The 22,602-nt window shown below is 35.9% G+C and overlaps 1 protein-coding gene across 1 annotated transcript in view; it reads left to right on the plus strand.

Moving 5' to 3' along the window:
* LOC138821039 (transmembrane protease serine 11D-like) overlaps window positions 1-22,602 on the plus strand; it is a 49,367-nt gene that overhangs the window by 22,064 nt on the left and 4,701 nt on the right. Inside the window, exons 2-9 of the mRNA XM_070013116.1 lie at window positions 1,579-1,700; window positions 3,616-3,734; window positions 8,234-8,301; window positions 12,286-12,475; window positions 18,726-18,750; window positions 19,549-19,726; window positions 21,613-21,872; window positions 22,284-22,426. Of these exons, the coding sequence (XP_069869217.1) occupies window positions 1,579-1,700; window positions 3,616-3,734; window positions 8,234-8,301; window positions 12,286-12,475; window positions 18,726-18,750; window positions 19,549-19,726; window positions 21,613-21,872; window positions 22,284-22,426 (1,105 nt within the window). The remainder of the gene's footprint in view (window positions 1-1,578; window positions 1,701-3,615; window positions 3,735-8,233; window positions 8,302-12,285; window positions 12,476-18,725; window positions 18,751-19,548; window positions 19,727-21,612; window positions 21,873-22,283; window positions 22,427-22,602) is intronic.

Genomic DNA, 22,602 nt, shown 5'->3' on the forward strand with positions numbered 1-22,602 from the left:
TTAATTTTTACTAGTAAAGTCTATAAAAAATAATGAAACAAAATTAATGTAGTATAAAGATATGATAGTTAAAATTATCTAACTCATTTCTTTTTTATTCTACTTTCTACCTTATGTATTTTATGAGCATGTTTGAGCAGGCTCAATATTTTAATGTATAATATATTTTATGAAGCAGCCCCCTTATGTGATGTCCAGTTGAAATTTTGTGAAATGTCCCCCTGAAAAGGCAACTCTGCTGTGGAATGTAATGTCTGCAGACAACTGACTTTAAAACATTCCCATCTCCTTGACTCAGACATATACTAGACATTACAAATAAGGGAAACCATAGGAGCTAAGTTTCTTTGGGCCTGGCTTACTTCACTTAATATAATTTTTTCCAAGCCTTTCCATTTCCTAACAAATGGGACAATGTCATTTTTTCTGATGGAGGCATAGAATTCCATTGTGTAAAAAGGTCAGATAAGGTGATTTTAGGGAAATGAACCCTAAGATATGTATTCAAATGTTTCTTTTCTTTCATGCAATTGTTTCTAACACATTTATAAGATTATTTTTTGTTGCTTTGTATGTCCCTCCCCCATGGTATAAACCCTGCTTTCACTGTATTTGATGTCAGTATAATTTGTGGAGGGGAATGGGAAAAACAAATCGTTTAAATAGGGATACAGGTGGACCTATTGCAACAATGAGAAGTACAAGTCGTTATGTGGAAAACAAACTTTACAACTTTGGAGGGGCAGGGAAGATTGGGGGGACGGGGGAAGGATGGGAAGGGATGGGAAGGGGAAACAAAGGAGGAGGCTACAATGCTTGCTAAGAAATGTACTCATTATCTTGCCCATGTAATTGTAACTCCTCTGTACAGTATTTTCACAATAAAAAAAAAAAAAACATTCCCATCTAACACCAAAATGTGGGCAACAGAAAACAGAAAGAATGAAAGTCCTATTATCTGGCTAAATGTAGCTGCTTCTAAACTCTGATAAGGCTTTAAATGCTCAAGTGTTAACATATAAGACAAATACTTATAAATATTATAAATAATTGCAAAATACCTACACATACCAGGCACCATGGTGCTACATACACCAAGATGAAAAGCATTTTTGGATTTGAGGTATTTGCTGCTTAGTGAATATCCTATATAACTAGAAATATTTACTTTGGGGTGAGGTGTTAAACTGTTATCCTAGATACTTGGGAGGCAGGGCAAAAGTGAGAGGCCCTCTCAAAAACAAACTGAAGTGAAAAGGACTGGAGGTATGGTATGTATGGCTCAAGGGGCAGAGTATCCACCTTGCAAGCTCAAAGCTCTTACACTGATCTCCAGTACTGCCCCCAAACAAAAACAAAACCCAGAACTATTTGCTTTATGATGTCTAACTTAATCCTCAAAAGAGTCTTGCGAGGTAGAGGGGCTGGTTCAGTTCAGGCTCATTTCCAGGACTACTTTTTATACTTATATCTATGTGCAAGTTAAGCAACCACAAAGACAGATAGATGACCAGGAATGGTAAAATGGCGGATTTTTCTAGTAAAGCGAGTCAATTTTACTTTTCTTCCTTTTCTCAGGCCAGCACGGGTGGTGTCAAATTCAAGATTCCTGAATCCATTTGTTGTCGCTTTTGTCGTGATTGCAGGGGTGGCGATTGTGGCAATAGTCATAGGTTTACTTATTCATTTTCTAGCTTTTGGTAAGTATCAGTGATTATCACTTTTCATATTAAAAAATTATAATTTCAGATTAAAATTTTGATCTTCTCCATTGTGTTAGTACATTTATTTCTGAACATGAGGAGGTCATATTAGAGCTCTTCTTTGAATATATGTTCATATCTATATTTCCTTTCTATTGGTATATTATCCCTCTTTTGATATAAAAAGCATACTTTCTAATAAGTCAAATATGGTTATCCTGGCAAAGACCATTGCAGACAAATGAAAAGTCTTTTTATTTCCTGCTCCTTGGATGTTAATATTTGGTTACTATTGTTTTTGTTTATATCTTGATTACTTCTTCATTGAATAAACTGCCAAAATCAAGTAAAATATTTCAAAAACAAGCATGTTTCATAACTCAGAATTAGGAAATACCTAATTAACTGTTAATTCATGCTCATAATACTTAAAACACTTATATTTTTAGAGTGGTGAGAATAACTAATAGATAAATTTACACTTGAGAAGTAAAAATGGGTAATGCTCCAAATTTTGAAAAAGATTATGAGCTTTATTTGTTTCTCTTTTTATTTTTTCACATTGGCAACAAAATTGGAAAGCATGAACAGGAAAAAAACAATATAAACAGATATAACAATGAAACAAGATAATATTTTTATTATTATTTATTTTATCTTATTATTTTTATTTTGGATATAATTATTTAGATCCTGTGAATATGTATGCCCTGTGATATGAGAATGTGGAGAAAAGAGAGAAAGAACAAAATTTTTAGAATGTCCTATTGTAAACAGAAAAAAATGACTAACCATACAAAGTTTGAAAATTTCCAAGGGTACAATAAAAATACCAAGATAAGAGAAAAATAGTAATAAGGAAGCAACATCTAAACTGATCAAATGTTAAGATTTTGTCTAAATTTTACTTTTGATAACAGTTTGTGTTCTAAATACTTTAAAGTAACTATCCCCAAGATAAATTACAGAGTAGAAAAAATGAGGACATAGAGTTTGAGATTAATGAATTTATTCTGAATCACATTGTAATGTTCCAGTTAAATACAAGATAGAAGCCAAGTAAATCTTGCTCCAATTGTAGTCTATTGATCATTTGTGGACCAAAAATTACTTGTGCCCTAATAACCCCTTAGGGTTACCAACATCTTTCTTTAATTAGGATATTTTTATGCAAGTAAGTGATCAAATGAAAGCACGATCTACTAGTTTATGTTCATATTCATGATGTTTCTAAGTTGTGCACAAACGCATTTTAGGGATTTCTATCTCATTTGTATGATGAAAAATAATTCATAATGTACAACCAGATTAAATATGTTGTCAGTTATTTTCTAGCTTAGTAAACTGACAACATATCTAATCTGAAAGAATACTATTTAGAATACTACTTAGAATAATTTTTAACTATGACTTAAATTCTTCCTTAGTGATAAATGACTAATATATTACAGCTATTAATAAATATTATTGAACCAATGAACCACAAATATCCCTAAGATGTAATGTGAATAAAATTAGAGCAATTCTGGATAATTTTAATGTTTCAAATAATAATATTACCAAGATTTTTTGCACATCCTTAACATGCCTCACTTTAGCAATAATTTTAAAAACTTAAAAGAAAAACCAGTGAGGTAGTGAATATTTGCAATCACAGCACTCAGCAGACTAACTAAGGGAGTTGAAAGTACAGCCTGAGATAAAGTGATATCTTGCCAAAAGAAAACTAAAACAAGACAGAGAGAGAGTTTTATTATACTTCCATTTATATTGAGTGTGAAATTCTCTTTTCTTTTCAGGAAAGCAAATTTAATTGTGCAGTATAACTTTCCACAATCCTGACTATATGAAAGATTAAACTACTTAGTACTTAGTAATGAACACTAATCATACTTTTTCCTTTTTTTTTCAGATCAAAAAGCATGTTTTTACCGTAGCAGCTTTCAAATATTAAATGTTGAATATACTGATGAGTTAAGTTCACCATCTACACAGGAATATAGGACTTTGAGTGAACAAATTGAGTCCATGGTACATTAATATTTGCCTTTATTTTTCCCTTATAACATTAATACAGTTATATACCTAGAAGTATAAGATATATTTTCAATTGGTAGAAGTTCTGCATGCTTTCTTCCTTTTTTATTATAATGATATGTACATAGGGGATACAGTAACATAAATCAGTACTGTGTACATTTCTTTAGAACAGTATCACACCTTCCCTCATTTTCTCTCAGTTTTTCCTCCCTACTCCTCCCCCAGTAGTAAAGTTAATTTCCAACACAGTGTCTAGTGAATATCACTGCTGAATTACTTCACCCTTTGTCCCACAATTTCTGTTTCCCCTTCTCTTCCTCAAATCAGATAAACTTAAGGTACAGAAATTAAACACAGTGACAAAAGGGAAAAGAAATAGAAAAATGCAAAAAGTAAGATAAAAACTCTTATTTCTACTTTTGGGGTTCATTTTGATATGCATCATTTTTATATGACCATTTGCACATAGCTATTGAGCCCTTGTGATCCTCTCCTAAGAATATCCTCCTTTGGTCTCACTGTATGAATGTTTAGAATTCTGTTTAATTAGTCATATCCAAGTGTGATTTTCTTTTTGCCTTTTATTATCCATTGGTTTACTTCCTCCTTTTGGGGTAGAAAAATGTGTTTCTCTGTACTTTTTCTATTGTAAAGGCAAAGTATGGAGGAGGGGGTTACAGTTACAAAAGTCAATTAATGAGTACATTTCTTTTTGAACAGTATTATCTCATCTCTTGTTTTTTCCCAGTTTTTTCCCTCAAGAACCTCTCCCTCACAGGTTGTACAGTTCTTTTTCAACACAGTGTCTAGTGAGTATCACTGCTACATTAGTCTCTGTACTTTTTCTTTGTCTTTTTATTTATTTAATTTAGTGTACTCTCATTTGAACTCAAGGCTTTAAAACTTTCTTTTCTTTTTGTTCTTTCTTTCTATTTTTAATAAGTTTTTATTGTGAAAATACTGTACAGAGGGGTTACAGTTACATAAGCAAGGTAATGAGTACATTTCTTATCAAGGATTGTTGCCTCCTCCTTTGTTTTTCCCCTACCAACCCTTTCCTCCCACCTCCACAAATACACTCCCCCCTTGGAACTTTTTATGCTGATTCTCTACCACTTGAACTACACCTCAAGCCTGTTGGGTTTTTTTGTGATTATTCTGGAAATAGAGGGCAATGGACTTCTCTTTCCTTCTCTTTCCAAGCTGTTCTCCAATGATGACCTTCCAAATATCAGCCACTTGAGTACCTAGGATTAAAGACTTGAGTCACTGGTGCCTGCCTTCTCTGTACTTTTTCTGAGTCAGTTTTTCTTATTCACATTGTCTTATGCTATGAGTAAAAATGGTTAGCAATGCTATGAATAAATATACATTTTATTTATTTAGGACTTCAAAATGGGATGTCTTTCTCTTTTCTTGATTTTTTTTGTTAGTTTTCTGGTGGCTTCAATTTAGGGCCTGAACACTGTCCCTGAACTTTTGTGCTCAAGTCTAGTGCTCTATCAAGCTCCATTTTCAACTTTTTGGGTGGCTAATTGGAAATAAGAGTCTCATGGATTTCACTGCCATGTCTGGCTTTGAACCTCACCCTCAAATCTTAGCCTCCTGATTAGTTAGGATTACAGGTATGAACCACTGGTGCCCAGCTTGAGAAGTCTTTCTTAAAAATTGCCATTGATTGAATGACTACTTGATTGTCATTGATTGAATGATCTGTGGGTCATCAAGGGAATAACAGGAGCAGATAAAAAATTTCTAGAATTAATTGAAAATGAAAATATAACATATCATAACTTTGGGAATATAACACAAGTAGTACTAAGAAGCAAGCTTATATCTAAGAGTAACCTGCAGTTAAAAAAAGACAGATGACAAATAAATGACATAATGATGCACATCTAGCTTAACAGCTAGAAACAAGACCAACCCATACCCCAAATTAATAGGCAGAAATAAATAATAAATATGGGGAAGGAAATAATGACAAATATGAAAATAAAGTCAGGTACCAAACAAGAGTGTCCACTCTTTTTGCTCTTATTCACTATAGTGCTTGAGTTCTTAGCAACAACAACAAGATGGAGGAATAAATAAAATGGAAAAAGAAGAAAACTAAATCTATTTTTGGATGTTATGAGGCTGTAAAGACCACCAAACATTCATAGATTTCTATGAATCTACAAAGAATCAATGAAACAAAACATTAGTTCTTTGAAAAGATAAAACTGACAATGCCTTAGCCACATTAATCAAAAGGAGGGAAAAGATCAAAATTAATAAAGTTATAGATGATAACAAATACCAATGAAGAATCTCATTACAGATTAATTTCCAGTATATTATAATATACTGGAAACGCTAGAAGAAATAGAAAATATTTATGGATAAATTCGTGTCAACCACTTACACCAGCCTAAAATAAGCAATGGCATTAAATTAGTTATATAGTCTCTAAACAAACAAAAGAAATTCCAGGACCGGATGGATACACTGCCAAATTCAAGCATTCAATGTATTATGATCAAATTTACCCCATCAATATTGCCGTTCTTTCATTTTTCTCCCTTCCTTTTTAACAAGTTTGTTAGGTTTTTATTATGCTGTCTTTATACATATACATATATATATATATATATATATATATATATATATAATGTACTTCTATAACATTGACCCTCAATAACTTTTCTATATGCCAGAAACAAAGAGGCAGAGAAAGATACATTTTTTTTTTTTTTTTTGTCTGTCGTGGGGCTTGAACTCTGGGCCTGGGCGCTGTCCCTCAGCTCTTCAGCTCAAGGCGAGCGCTCTACCACTTGAGCTACAGCGCCACTTCCGGTTTTCTGGTGGTTTATTGGAGATAGGAGTCTCATGGTCTCTCCTGCCCGGGCTGGCTTTGAACCACAATCCTCAGATCTCAGCCTCCTGAGTAGCTAGGATTACAGGCGTGAGCCACTGGCACCCGGCAACATATTTTTTAAAAATTCCATTCATAATAGCTTCAAAAACAATTTCAAGGCCAGGCGCCGGTGGCTCACTCCTGTAATCCTAGCTAGTCAGGAAGCTGAGATTTGAGGATCACGATTCAGCCCAGGCAGCCCAGGCAGGAAAGTCCGTAAGACTCTTATCTCTAATAAACAGCTAGAAAATTAGAAGTGGCACTGTGGCTCAAGCAGTAGAGCGCTCGCCTTGAGCTGAAGAGCACCAGGACAGCGCCTAAGCCGAGTTCAAGCCCCACGACTGACAAAATAAAAACTTAAAAAACAAACCAAAACAAAAAACCAATTTCAGCTTCTATATTAGCGTCAGATTAGACATGAGGCACCAGCATCTGACTTGGTTTTATTAGTCTTATTTCTATTTAAGGTTTCTCCAGAAAAAAAAAATACTTTTCAAAGCAACTGTTTAGTCTGATATTGGTCAACAAATTGGAATGGCTACTGATAAATTGTCATTTATTAAATATTGATAACCTTGACAATCTCAAGAAGAGCAAACTTAAAGTGCTAAGTATAATATTCAGCATACTACTTAGTTCCCCAGTTTCCCATTTTCATGCTCATCACACTCACATGGATACCACCTCGTACTAAAAACTAAGGAAATGTCCTCTCCATTATGAACCATACATGTGACCCTGTGTCACAGAATCATACCAGCCGCTGAAGCACTCCTTATTGACTATAAACTTTATACCCCATGACAATTATCTTTGATGGGACTGAGTAATGATTCAGGGGGATAGTTATGGTTAAGTCAAGGAACTTCCAACCAGTACATAGTTATGAATCAGAAATGACAAGCAAAAGCTTACTCTTTGCACCTTTATTCCCTTCTCTTCAAGTATTTTTTGAAATGGTAATTTCATTTCCACTCATTTTAATCTGCTTTCATCTGATTCCATTCATCTTTATTTTATTTTCTGAAAATTATTATTTATTTTAAAGGTGATGAACAGGGGGTTACAGTTATGTAAGGTAATGAGTACATTTCTTTTTAAACAGTTATCCCCTCCCTCATTTTCTCCTGCTTACCACTCCCCTCGCTCCTCCCATCAAGTTGTAAAGTTCATTTCCAACATTCTACTTATTTTTAAAGCATCTAGTGGAAATCACATTTCTTGGGTTATATGAGTGGACTTTTCTTGTAGTGACGTCACTCTTGTCCCCAACCATCTTAGTAACTATTATTATGTGATATCACATAAACTCTTACATAGTAAAATACCTGATGCAGTTAGAATGGCTTCCAGTAAAGACTCATCTTGTCCAGGATCATCTCCACTTAATAGATGAAGAAATAGGCAGCAATTCAAGGGGTTATATAACTGGCTTAAATCAATCCCATGCTTTGTGATGAATCTGAGCTGAACTCAGCTGAAAACTTATTCTCTATTCTTCATTAAGAGAAGCCTCAGGTTGCAGAAAGCTGGGAGAAAAGAAAGGAGCAACTGTAATTACAGAGGTTTCTTCTCTTCCTTCTTTCCATAGATTACAAATGTATTCAAAGAATCAAATTTAAGAAAGCAGTTCATCAGAGCCCATGTTGTCAAACTGAGGTGAGTGAAACTATACTAAAAACTATGTAAGCATAGATGCAATTTGACACGCTTGACTTTGGTTCACAGCAATGATAATAAGTGACATGCTCATGAAATATAATAGTATGAAATAGCATGAAAATAGGGCACCTTAAAAAATGTTAAGGGGCTGGGAAGGGGCTCAGTGGTAGAGCGCTTGCTTTGCATGCATGAGGCCCTAGGTTTGATTCAGCACCACATAAGCAAAAAGAAAAAAGCCAGAAGTGGCATTGTGGCTCAAGTGGTAGAGTGCTAGCCTTGAGCTGAAGACCTGAGGGACAGTGCCCAGGCAAAGAGTTCAGGCCCCACAACCGGACCCCACCAAAAAATGTTAAGCTGGACACTGGTGATTTATGTCTGTAACTCAAGCTAATCCAGAGGTTGAGATCTGAGGAAAGCAGTTTGAAGCCAGGTTGGGCAGGAAAGTCCATGAGATGCTTATCTCCAATTAAATACAACACACACACACACACACACACACACACACACACACACACACACACACACACACACACACACACACACACACAACTTGACGTGGAGCTGTAGATCAAGTGGTAGAGCACTAGCCATAAACAAAAATGCTCAAGGACAGCACCCAGATTCTGAGTTCAAGTCCCAGGACCAGCACAAAAACAAATAACAACCAAAAATAATGTCAAAAATACCATGTACAAAATGAGGGAAGAGGTGACACTGTTCAAAAGGAAATGTACTCATTACTTTATTTATGTAACTGTAAGCCCTTTGTACATCACCTTTATAATAAAAGAAATCATGCATGATTTATTTGGCTACTAATGTAAACAATCATATATTATTTGAGTTCCTAATGAGAGAAAAAGCAGTGCAGGGAAAATTGAAGTGATCGCATAGTAATAGAACCATTCTATTATATAAAACCAGTGGGTGTCACCCACAATGCTGTCTTTGTAACACTGCCTAATGGAGTTGCACAATGCTCTGGCCTTGGGTGGTTTCATCCAAATCAGGACACCAGGGCCAACTCAAAAGCGGCTTTCAGATTTCATCTGTCTTGAACACTATACTAAAAGGACATGTGGCTAAATCCTTGACACTAGTGATGGACTAATAATAGGAAAGAATAGCAGAATGAATTCCTTGCAAGACTTTGCCATTCCTATGTTAGTTAAATAATACTTGTTCATTTGATTTGATGAAATAATCCTTCTCAACTAAAATACTCACCTAGATTGAACCTCCCACAAATGTCCTAAATTTCCAACATTGCTTGATCTTTCAAATAAAATATGAAAAGGTTTTTTGGCCAAGAGCGGGATCATATTCTTTCTCAAGTATTAACACCACACAAAAAAATAAGCACATAGCTCTTGTCAAAGTTCTGGTGAAAATTTATACGAATAGGAAGGATCTATGGGAAGATTGATTTCTAAAACATATCAGTTCAATTCATATTCCATTTAGTACTTTACTGTGATTGGCTTTGTGCTAGCTCCTAAAGCTCAGTGGTTTAAATCTCCAAAACTTTAAGACCAAATGAGCCACTTGCATCTTCTTTCCTTTACTTCACTTCCTATTTACCCTCCATCCATGACAATCTGGCATTTGATCACACTACAAAAAACAAACTGCTTTCATCTAGTTCAACAACAGCATCCAAAACACAAACCCAAAGCAACTATATTAGTCCTCCTCTTAGATTTCTCAATAATATTTGGCACATTTGGTCTATCTTGGAAATACTTCTTGTTGGCTGTGACAGCATACACCTCTAATCTAGCACTTAGGAGACAATGACAAGAGACCTGCTAGTTTGAGGCCAGCTAAAGAGTATGTTCAAGATCAGAAAGAGCTACATATTGAGCCCTTGTTGCAGAAGAAGGAGGAAGGCAGAAAGGCAGGAAAGCAGGAAAGCAGGAAGGCAGGAAGGCAGGCAGGAAGGAAGGAAGGAAGGCAGGAAAGCAGGAAAGCAGGAAGGCAGGAAGGCAGGAGGGAAGGAAGGCAAGAAGGAAGGAAGGAAGGAAGGAAGGAAGGAAGGAAGGAAGGAAGGAAGGAAGGAAGGAGGGAAGGAAGGAAGGAAGGAAGGAAGGAAGGAAGGAAGGAAGGAAGGAAGGAAGGAAGGAAGGAGGGAAAGAGGGAAGGAAGGAAGGAAGGAGGGAGGGAGTGGTCTCATGTTTTTAGGACACTATACGCATTCCTCTTCTCTGGCTACTTTCTCAATTTCCTTGTGTTCTCTGTACATTCCTCAAATATTGAATATCAATGTATGTTGTGAGCCATACATATTCTCTCAGTTCACATTTTCTCTTCTCAGGAGTTTTACTCCATTTGGGGCCAGTCAGACAGTCCTCTTCGATCTCTCGATGTGACTATACAGACCCATCTACTTGATAATCATCATATGGATACCTTTGAGATAGCTCAACTTTAATATATTCCTAAATTTTCCCAGCTCTGTAACTTTCTTCTTGTACCATAATACCATCATCCTTCTGTCTTCTGGGCCATAACAGCCTCCTAACAATTTTCCTTAACTCCAGTCTCACCCGATTTCACCTTCTACATAGCATACAGAAATACTTTTTAAACAAACTCCACACAGAGCATCTTCCAGTAAGTGTGCTTAACATTTCTCTATGTGAATCCATGTTAATGTAGTTAAATCCAGTTGATTCATTTTAATGACTGCATATTCATTTATTATTGAACAAACATACTGTTCATCCATTCAGCATTTCATTTTCAATATTCTACTTACTTGTCCAACACTCCTTAAATGTACACAAATGAAAGGATTTATCATGAAGATATAGCTAGAAGTACAATTCCTAGATCTTGAGATTTGAGAATCTTCAACTTTACTAGATATTGATAAAGTACTTTCCAAAATAGTTATGAAAATTTACATTGCAATCATAAAGACATTATTGCTCAATATCCTCACTAATATTTAATATGTAAGCTGTGGCTTAATTCTAAACCTGCCAATAGGTGGTTTAGAATAAAGGATAAAGCATATACTTTTTAAAGTCAAGCTGCTGAAAGCCCATTTTCAAGTGTTGATTCTCAAAATATGTGTCACTATGGATAGGTTATTGACTTTTTGTGCCTGAGTTTCTTCTAATAATAACAGTGCCTCTTTGACAGATAAATTGGTATTAACTGGTATAAAATAATACCACTTGAGCATTTATTTGTAATTTTTACCATTCTCTCTGAATCCCTCATCACATGTTCTCATTTTTTTCTGTTTTTCTATTGTATACTGGTCTTTTCCTTCTTTATTTATGGGAGCTATGTACTTACTATAGGTTATAATCTGAGTTGTGATTATATTTTTCTTGTATGCAATTCTTATTTATAGCATCAGTCATTATCAATTATAAAATTTCTTTTAAGAATCCTTTCTCCCCAAGTTTATTTTTCTGTTAAATTTGCTGTTTTAGCTAGATAAATGGATCCACATACTAGAAATTTACCTCATTTCTTACTCATATAAATTTGAAACCTCATCACATTATAAGTTTGTTTAGAGATGAGGATTTTTGTCAGATTGCCAAAGTCTAATAGTAGCTAGAATTTATTGTAACTTCTTATTGTATGCTATGCACTCTTCCCGCAAGTCATCTATATATTAATTTGTACAATCCTCATAACAATTAATTTTACATGTGAGAACACCCAGGTGCAGAGAGATTAATAAACTTGGTTACCTCAAAAAAAATCAGAGGGTTAAAATGCTTAGGCATCAAAGTCAGCTGTGCTGTATGATGGGTGGAGTACCATGTACACTGAAATCAAATTTGGGGTATAGCACTGCGATGTAACATTGCAAATGCATATATCATTAGGTAGATCTGTTCTACAGGTCAAGTCTTCTAGGGAATTCTTTTTTTTTGAGAAATGATTGAATCAAGAAGAAAACTTACAGAACAGAAAGCCATCATAATTATCCATTGCCTACATCTATACAATTGACAGACAGTCTGGCAGTGGGGTGACCGCAGATGTTGTCATGAAGTTCCGGTTCAGCAAACGTAACGATGGAAACTCAATGAAAGGCAGAGTTCAAGCTGTCTTACAGAAAATGCTGAATAACTCAGGAGGCCTGGAAATTCACTCCTCACCTGGGATAACAAGCAAGTATTTTAAGATTTTTTTAACTCCAAATGTTATTGTATATTTTTAGGCATCTTTTTTTCATAAATTGAATAATTTCAAAGTAGGAAGTGTTTCCTAGTGTCCATGTGAGGGCAAAGTATTTTAACTTACTTTTTGAATATTTTTATTATCTTTAATTGTACAAAGGAGTTACCATTTGCAAAAGCAGTTTATGAATAAAGTACATCTCGATCAATGTTACCCCTTTCAACATTCTCACTCACCCCTCCCAATCTACCCATTCCCTTACTTTTCTTAATTTTCAGATTATATATTGAATTTTTTTGCCTTTTAACAAATCAAATGTTTTTGTGGGTTTTTTTTGTTTTTGTGGATTTTTGGAGAGTGAGGTGTGCATGCGTGTGTGTGTGTGTGTGTGTGTGTGTGTGTGTGTGTGTGTGTGTGTGTGTTTACTATTTTGCTTTGAGTGCTGTATGTGAAAACACAAAAAGAAATGCAAACTCAGTATATAAACCAGGTTGGTCCTTTAAGGCAATGAACCTAAGATGTTCAGCTTTAAGATTTTTGGTTTTAGTTTTCTCCCCTTATAAAAATGTTAATAATAATTCCTGTTTGGGTTATTTACAAATACATAAGGAAAATGTGAAAATGCTTTTAAATATAAATATGTGGGGTGTTTTCTTTTTTTCAATTCACCTATAGAAACAACACCTATATAAAGGACACAATGGGATTTCAATGTATGTATATACAGTCAGTGATAAGAGCAGGGAAACTGGCAAGTCTCTCACCTCAGATGTATATTTCTTTGTGTTGGAGATATTTAAAGTTCTCTGGACTGGCTCTCTTAAGATACTCATTTTGTTATCACCACTTATGGTTACTCTTTCTTTGCTGGATGACAAGTCATTTCCCATCTTCTCTTTATCCTTCATTTTCCCACACCTTCCAAAATCCTAGTTTTTTTTAAAAAATGTTCTATTCTCTTTTTTATATCTTCCACATGTAAGACAAAGCATGGAGTATTTGTCTTTGTGTGGCTGACATATATTCACTTAACATAATGTTCTCTAGTTCTATGTTGCTGCAAATAGAATTGTGTTCTCTCTCATGGCTGAATAAGTTTGCTGTATTTATATACTCCACTTTCCCCTCTCCTTTCTCTATAAATGCCAAGCTTGTTCCTTATCTTGGGTGTTGAGAAAGTGCTGCAATAACATGAGATGATGACATCTTTGTTACAACTAGTTTCCTTTCCTTTGGACATGTACCTGGTAGTGGGAGAGCTGGACCACAGTGGGACAGATAACTCTACATTTTCCACCATGACTGCATTAACTTACATTCTCATATTGTCCATATCCTCATCACTTGTCAAGTTTTTGTCCTTTTGATAATCATCATTCTTAGATTTACAGACTAATCTAACATTCCTATGACAAATTTTTATTTGCTAAAAATATTCATTCTTGATCATCACCCCAACACTCTTTATGAGAGATGTGATTATCAGATGTTTAATCTGTGGACCTTCCAGAGGAAAGGCAGATAGATGCCTAATGTCAAAGAGCAATTTAATTAATGGCCCATCATGTAGACTACATTCTCCTTCATCACATTCATCACAATTGAAAATGAAATTAATTTGCATAATTGTTGTGCTGGCTTCACCCTACTCTATAAGCATCCTAAATAACAGAACAGCCATGTCTTTATTCACCTACTGTCCTATGACATAGTATCTAGCTTATAACTGAGGTTCAGTAGCTAATTGTTGCATGAATTTCTTAACAAAGGATACTCTCCAACTTTACCATTTACTGCTAGTTGAAGAAGCCACAATTTCATCATAATAAACTCAAAATTGGAAGGAGTTTCATGACTCCAGCACTAAACTAGTAGATGTGTGCTATGGCAATACTAGTTCAAATATCTGAATGCTTTTTTGTACCCGAAACTTTCTTCCTAGGTTTTCTGAATTCACCATCTCCTTTCCCAGCCTCCCATTTCCCATCCTGCAACTAAAAGTTGATGCTTAGCAGGAAAGAACTTCAAGAAAGCATTCCAACTCCACATCCCTCACTGAGTCCTGGCTGACAATGCTCACAGATTTTATTAATAAACCTTAGGTTTATCAAATAATAGAGTAATAACTCTGCTCCTACATGCCAAAGAATTCTTCCAAAGGTGCTTTTCAAATGCTTGTTACTTGTTTAGAGTTGTGCTAGACAAGCTGGCAATACAGGGTCTTATAATTTATTTTAAACAAAAGATACCTGAATCACAAAATAATGATTAGGATAGCAAAATTAAGAGTCAAGAGAGTTTATGATGGCCAGGTGCCTATGACTCATGAGGCTGAGACTTGGAGAATCTCAGCTTGGGCAAAAAGTTTTCAAGACTACATCTCCAATTAGCCAGCATAACATTGGTCAGAAGGTGTGGCTCAAGTGGTAGAGCACCAATCATGAGCAAGCAAGCCAACTGTGCATGAGAGCATGTGGCCCTGGGTTCAAGCCCCAGTACCAGCTACCAACACGAGAGAGGGGGGGGGAGGGAGGAAGGAAGGGAGGAAGGGAAGAAGAAAAGAAAGAGGAAGAGAAGGAGAGTGGGAGAGAGAAGGAGGGAAGGAAGAAGAAGGAAGGGAGAATAGAGAGAGAAAGAGAGAGAATATATGATCAAGTATAGTAAATGCTACAGGAATCCAGGAGAAAAAAATATTATATTCTTCCATATCTCTCCATAAAAGAGAGCGAATAGACTGACTGTAGGATAAGCAGGATGTGAAAAGAGAAAGAAAATTGCAAAAGATCTGTTATAAGCATGATGCTTAGCAGAACAAGGTAGAGAGAAAAGCAAAAGTAACTGTAGACTTTTTGATGCTATCTTTATACTCATCACTCTCATTAAAACATTTCTTTGAGAAAAAGTTCCACATTTTCTTGGTAGAACTTTGAGTGCCTTTTGTGCTTTATTTATTTTTGACCTCCATTCAATTCTTGCTATGATATCCCAAATTGTCCTCATTAAAGAGATCCCAAATTGTCCTCATTAAAGAGAAGGGTAATTGTCCAGGCCTTTCTCTTCCCTGTCTTTCTCTCCTCTCCCACTCTCTCTCTTTCTCATTCTCTCTCTTCCTCTTTCTTTCCCTCTCCATCCCACCCCCATGCTGGTAGCTCTTCTATGGTATGAACTCAGTGCTTCATGCTGTCATGCTCAGTCAGCTTGCTTGCTCATGAGCAGTGCTCTATCCCTTGAGCCATACCTCCAACCAGTATGGCTAATTGGAGATGGAGACTTGAAAACTTTTCTGCCTAAGCTTTTCTGCCCACTCAGCATGGGCAGTCAGGAGCAATCAGAATTCAAACTCATTTCTCTTTTTCAAAGAATAAAACATGGTCAGCTCTTCACTTTCTGTTTCTGAAAGGATAAATTGGTTCAGCAATACTTATAAAGCAAATGCATCTTTGTGAAAATTTCTACCTAAGAAAAATGTTGAATTAATTGGTTTTAAACAGCATGAAAACCTGTCATTAGAAATTTAGATTTATTTTTTAAGTAATAAGAAGATTGGTTTCTCACTTCTAAGTTCAAATATGAAAGGATGTAATTTGACATACATTTTTTGGGGGAAAAATCCTTGTAAAGCTTAGGTAGATGAATTAAAAGAGCAATGAGGTACTCAGAGGTTATTATCACAGCACTGATGTGGAATGATGAAAGCACACCTTAGCCAAAGGGAAGAGGACGGAGCTAGTTATAAGGAGATAGAAGCCATAGAACCTGGAGACCAGGTAAAAATGGTAACAGAGGGGAAATCATACACCACTTTTGTCTGCCTGTGGAAGTAGTTCCGTTTGCTAAAGGAGGGAAACAGAATATAAGCAGCAAATTCTGGATGAAATTTAATTAAATTGAATGTGAGATGAATTCTGGACCTACAGAGAAACCTGTGGGGCACAGACCTTGAACTGGTCTACACAGACTTTCTTCACGAGACCTTTATGTGGCTTCCTTCCCAGGCTTTCCACAGTGCCCCTACCAATAGCATGTGTTAGTGCACTACACTTTCTATTTGGAATGGCCTTGTGCCTTCCTGTCTGTCTGAAATTTTCCTTTTAAGTTTTCAACATACAGTGGAAACTTTACTTTCTCCATCTCAAATGTTTCTTCCATTTTAACTGCACTGGTACACTCCAATAACATTGTTACTCTTTTTGTATTGGAATTTATTTGGAATGATCTTATCAGTAAAAGGTGTATGTACAAACCTCCTCTCTTTTGCTCATGGTGAAATTTGGAGCATTTAAGAGTATCAATAGAGTTAATATCTATATCAACTTACACAAACAGGAGTTTTCTAACAAATGTACAATAAACATCACATAATATTTATCACATTGCATCTCAATGACTTGCATATGGCTTTCCTTTTCCAACTAAAATGACTTGGGAGTAAGAAAACGTTTCATGTGTTTGGTTAGAAATTTTGAGTACCAACAACGTGCACAATAATAAATTGTAAGGCAAAATGGTAACGCAGACTTCTGGGGTACATGACTCAGGTTGCTTTAACTGGTTCAGGATGGAGCCTAGGACTAGGAATTTCAAAAAATACTATTGGTTCTGAGTGCAGTTGTTTGAATATTCCACTTTAAGAAATCAAGTTGAAATGAATTTTACTTCATATTCTATTGATCATCTCACTCTTTTTTCTTTAAAAATAGCAATTACATCCCAGGACACAGAAAATATTTTCACTCAAGGTAAGTTTTTAAGTTATTTTAAAAATATACTTTGGCAAAGTATAAAGAGTTAAAGTCTAGGCCTTTTGTCTTTCTTGCCAAGATAAGAAGCTATAAAAGTAGAGCCTTTATTCTGAGATCACTCATATGTGTTGTTAAAACAAGACACTGCTGTCTCAGGAACAGGTAGTTAAGCTATTTTGTTCCTCTTAAAAAAGATAATGGGTTGAAGTAAATTGTAAAATAAACATATAAACAAACAAATATATAAATAAATAAAAATAATGAAGTTGAATAGAGTCCCACCCATATGATTCTTAAGATTTACCTTATGGAAATATTCTTGGCAGTTTTGAGAAGCATTTTCTGCCTGGGTTCTGTGGAGGTATTTCTGTAAACTTGTAAATTATGCTTAAGGATACAATTTAGTAGCTTTTCCTAACCACCACAAGATCTTGCTTTGTTGCAGGTTTGGGTTAGTCAGAACCAGCGCCTCAAGGGGAAAAAAAATCACTGTTTTCTAATGTCATTCCCTGTATGATGACAGGATACCAGAAATAAAATCTCTAGAAAAATCAACTTACCTCTCTAACTGAAAAGATGAAGCAATAAGTTCAGTATGCCTAGATTGCTAGTCTATCTTCGATATTTGAGCTATTTTGCAAGGTTATGTTAGCCTAATAGGCACAATTTCATTCTATATTTAATTCATGTTTACTTTGAATAAAACTGTGTTTAATAGATCTATCAGGGAATTTGTCTAGGGAATGCAACAAGAGAATTTGTGTTCCATGCATATTCTGTTTATTATTATTATATCATCTTCAAAAATTTATACAGAGGTTCAAGTTAATGTGTCGATTTTTGTGTACAATGTATATGTATCAGACTCATCCTTTTCATCATACTGCCCTGTCCAACTATACCATCCTCCTCACCTGTCTCAAGTTTCCTAGTTCTATTTACACGTATGTACATTGTATATTAGGACTATAGTCAACTACTATTGCTCTCCCCATTCATCTGCACCCTTTTCCTGTTATGCTCCACCCTTCTAAGTCAAGACATATTTCAGCTTCCTAATATTTATTTTCTTGAATTGTTCAAAGGGATTATACCATGAAAACCCACCCCTGTGTATATAGCACACTTTAGTCAGTTTGGTCACGCATGCATATACATCTATGTATGTGTGTACGTCTACATGTATATATGCCTTTGCCTTAAATATGCATGCGTTTATATTTTAGATCTAACAGTCACATAGCCATATAAGTTCTTAATTGAATTCTGATACTCCTCCATCTGAGAAATTTTTTTTTGTCGTTCGTGGGGGCTGAACTCTGGGCCTGGGCGCTGTCCCTCAGCTCTTCAGCTCAAGGCTAGCACCCTACACTTGAGCCACAGTGCTACTTCTGGCTTTTTCTGCTTATGCGGTGCTAAGGAATCGAACCCAGGGCCTCATGCATGCGAGGCAAGCACTCTACCACTGAGCCAACTTCCCAGCCCCAAAATTTATTTTTTAAAATATGCCTGTGAATGGTTGGAGGCTAGTCAGCAATCGAAATGCTTATTGACAGTTTACCTCTGATTTTTTTTTGGGGGGGGGGTCCGGTTGTGGGGCCTGAACTCTGGGCCTGGGCGCTGTCCCTCAGCTCTTCAGCTCAAGGCTTGTGCTCTACCACTGAGCCACCTTCCCAGCCCCTACCTCTAATTATTTTAGTAAAAACTGAACAAGAGGAAAAAGAATGATAGGAATTGAAATTGATAGGATTTGAGTGCTTAGCTCACCCCACCCCCACAAACTGAAGTGTATTAGGTTTCTTGAAACATTTAAATAAACATAGATTCTAGAAACTAAATACCTCAAGTTACCCTAGCCTCCAGAATATTCAGTGGAACTACAGCAACTCCATTCCAGTGAGGGCAGAGGGTGAATTTGACTCTGAGAACTGGAACCTCCATGATGAGCTAAAATACCTTTAAGTCCAGGTCTCCATGATGCTACTTTTTCTCCAACTTTTTTTCTCCCAAGTCCTAAGAGATAAGCAAAATTTCCCAGGAGTCTGTGGCCTAAACTGGCAACTTCAGCACTGACATATCTTAACCTCATCACAAGACATTCCAGATGTCTCTAAAGACGGTGTCAAACTTGGAGCCCCAATGCCAATGATGTTCAGAAATATTTTCTAGAATGAAGTCAATAGGCAACTACAGTGGTCACAGATGTACTCTAAAATGATCACATGTTGATCGTGTCTTGGGGGGAAAATACATAAAAGACATTAAAGTGTTAAGTGATGGAGAAACTGTCACCATCTCCCATACATAACGACTTCATGGTCTTCCCAGCACGGTAATATCCTTTTGTCCTTAGCATGTGGAGCCCGTCCAGACCTGTTAACACTGTCAGAAGAGAGGATCATTGGAGGCATGCTGGCTGAGGATGGTGATTGGCCCTGGCAAGTCAGTTTACATGTCAATAACGTCCATCGCTGTGGAGGCATCCTGATCAGTAACACGTGGATCCTGACAGCAGCTCATTGCTTCAGAAGGTGTGGCTGGTCACAGCATCTCCCATCTGGGAAAAGTTAGAATGGACATGGATAGAATGACTTCACCCACCAAGCTCAGCACTAAACATAATTGGAATGAGCCAGGAAAAATTCTGGGTCCAAAAGTCTTTTCTTCCTATGCATGGAAGCGAAAATGCTGTTCCTTAACTTATTAATTTGCTGGTAGCTCTCTGTTTCACATAATAATATACCATTATGGTATACAATACAATTACACACATATGCATTCATACACATGCATATGCACACACACAGGCATGCACATACTGAATTTCATACCCATACATACACATGTGCACACATACACAGGTTCGCGCATATGCATACTCACAGATACACATATACATATAAACAAAACCTTCATGCATGCCTTTGTATAACCTAATGGAACTTTTCCAAGACATGTACCCATAAGTTCATGCATACATATTCAGATAAGTATATCAAAATATTAATGTTTACATCTTCATCAGTAATGAAAATGAACACATATTACCCCTACCAACAAACACTTGATATTTTTATCCTGTTTAATTTTTATGATTCATATTAATATACATTAGGAATATTTTTGTTATAGTTCCTATTTCTTGACTACCAGTGAGTGTAAGTTATAGTTATAGCTCCTATTTCTTTGTTATGGTTCCTATGTATTGACCACCAGTGAGCATAAGTAGTTTCCCATACATCTAAGGCTGCTTGATCTTTCTTTCTATGAATTTCCTGTGAAAATTAGTATACCAGACTGGATTCTGGGCCCTAATCAAACCCAACTATCATTTATGATGGGTTTCGTTTTACCATTTCTTATTGGTTTACAGACATGTGTGTATATTCTATAAAATATTTTAGGTAGTGAACATTATTAATATTTTCTCATGGTTTCTCATTCATCTGAGTATTATATTCTTATTTTTAATGAAATTTATTTTTAACCTTATGGTATAGGCTTTGAGGGTTTATTTTAAAGTTCAATTCCTAACATTTTTATGTTAGTTTGCTCTCTGTGTCTCTCCCACCTTCTCTTTGTCTATATAAATATGGAGATATACATGTATATCTCCATAAATATAGTATATACACATATAATAAGCATCAGTGTTAGTACAGAAAATTATTCATTAATTAATAAGATGCTTATTATCACTACTAAGCAAAAAGAAAAAAACAAAGGGGAAAATGAAAATAGAAAATAATGTGTTAATTCTGGATATGGTAATAGACAGCTACAGTTGCAACAATTGGGGTCGAGATAAGGAAGACTACAGTTTGAGTTTGGCCTGGGAAAAATGTCAATGAGCCTTCATCTCAACACATAAACTCATGCCTGTGATGTCAGCTATCCAGGAAGCATAAGCAAGAGTATTATGATCTAAGTCCTATTCCTTATACTTTCTGAAAATAAAAGAAAGGAAAATAATGGAAGAAGGGAAAGAGGGAAAGAAACAAAGGAAGGAAGGAAGGAAGGAAAAAACAAGTTGAAATGAGAATAGTAATTATTTCAGAATTCTTAGTTGCTTGGTTGGGGGGGGGCATAGAGAAGGGAGCCATCAAAGTAGAGATCATACATTATACTAGTTATCTTAACAGTATTAGGATTTCCAGTTGGAATATGAAGAATGCCATGATAGTTATCACTCTAAGACACGTTTTCTAACATCTTTCTCTTTATTTAGGCACATGAGCATCCCTCTGCCAGTAAAAAGTTCATTGAATTATGAACTTGGAGTGCAAGAAAATATAGCAAAACTACAGTCATCAAGTAGTGCCTAGACAGTGGGGAATGGGAAATACAAAGCTCAAATACTGGAAGTGCTAACAAATATCCATTTGAATAGAATGTTTTCTTTTCTTTCTTCTTTTAGCTACTCTAATCCTCAACAGTGGACTGCCACCTTTGGTGCTTCTACAATATTTCCAAAACGTCGAGCAAGAATAAGGACAATTGTAGTCCATAATAATTACAGATCTGGAACCCAAGAAAATGATATTGCAGTTGTGCAACTCAACACAGCTATAACACTCACCAAAGATATCCACAGTGTGTGTCTCCCAGAACCCACGATGAATACAGTGCCTGGTTCCACTGCGTATGTAACAGGATGGGGAGCTATTACTTACGGTGGTAAGTGTGTCAGGGAAAATGAAACAGAGTAACTTAACAACAAAAATATTCTTTTCTTAGCCATAATGTAATTTTCTTAATTAAGAAACATGTAAAGGACAGGTTCTTCTAGATAGAACCATCCTGTGTTCTGGTTAGACTTGAGCTCTGTTAGCACTGAGTTTCCTCAGCAAAGGACTAAGGGTCAGTGTATCACAAAATTGGTGCCAGAGAGGGAAAAAGAAACATTCATCTACGTAAAGGGACTTTCCTTCTCCCCAATGGGAACCATTGCAAGGAAGACGCTTCCATGTATATCTAACATTCTAGTTAGGCAATAAGGTTAGGTGCATGATTTCCTTTCTGGAAATCAGCTGAATCACCAATTGATATGTTTTGAAATCCATTTTACTTCTGCTTTTGTGTTAATAGGCTTCACAGTCTCAGATCTACGGCAAGGACAGGTCAGAATAATAAGTAATACTGTGTGCAATGCACCAACTGCTTATAATGGAGCTGTCCTTTCTGGAATGCTCTGTGCGGGGGTACCTACAGGTGGAGTGGACGCATGCCAGGTAAGCTCAGAACAACCTGTCAGTATTATAATCTGGGGAGATGATAAGCATTTACTAACATGATGCAGTAAATAGAGAGCTTGATGCTCAAGAAAATTTATGATTAAATTTTAGAGACAAAATTCTCTTATGAACTTTATCTGTCATGAAAACATCCATTTTTATTTTTATTTTCA

This window comes from Dipodomys merriami, unplaced genomic scaffold (assembly GCF_024711535.1).
Source record: "Dipodomys merriami isolate MVZ:Mamm:240054 unplaced genomic scaffold, mDipMer1.0.p SCAF_9, whole genome shotgun sequence".
NCBI classification, from domain to species: Eukaryota; Metazoa; Chordata; class Mammalia; order Rodentia; family Heteromyidae; genus Dipodomys; species Dipodomys merriami.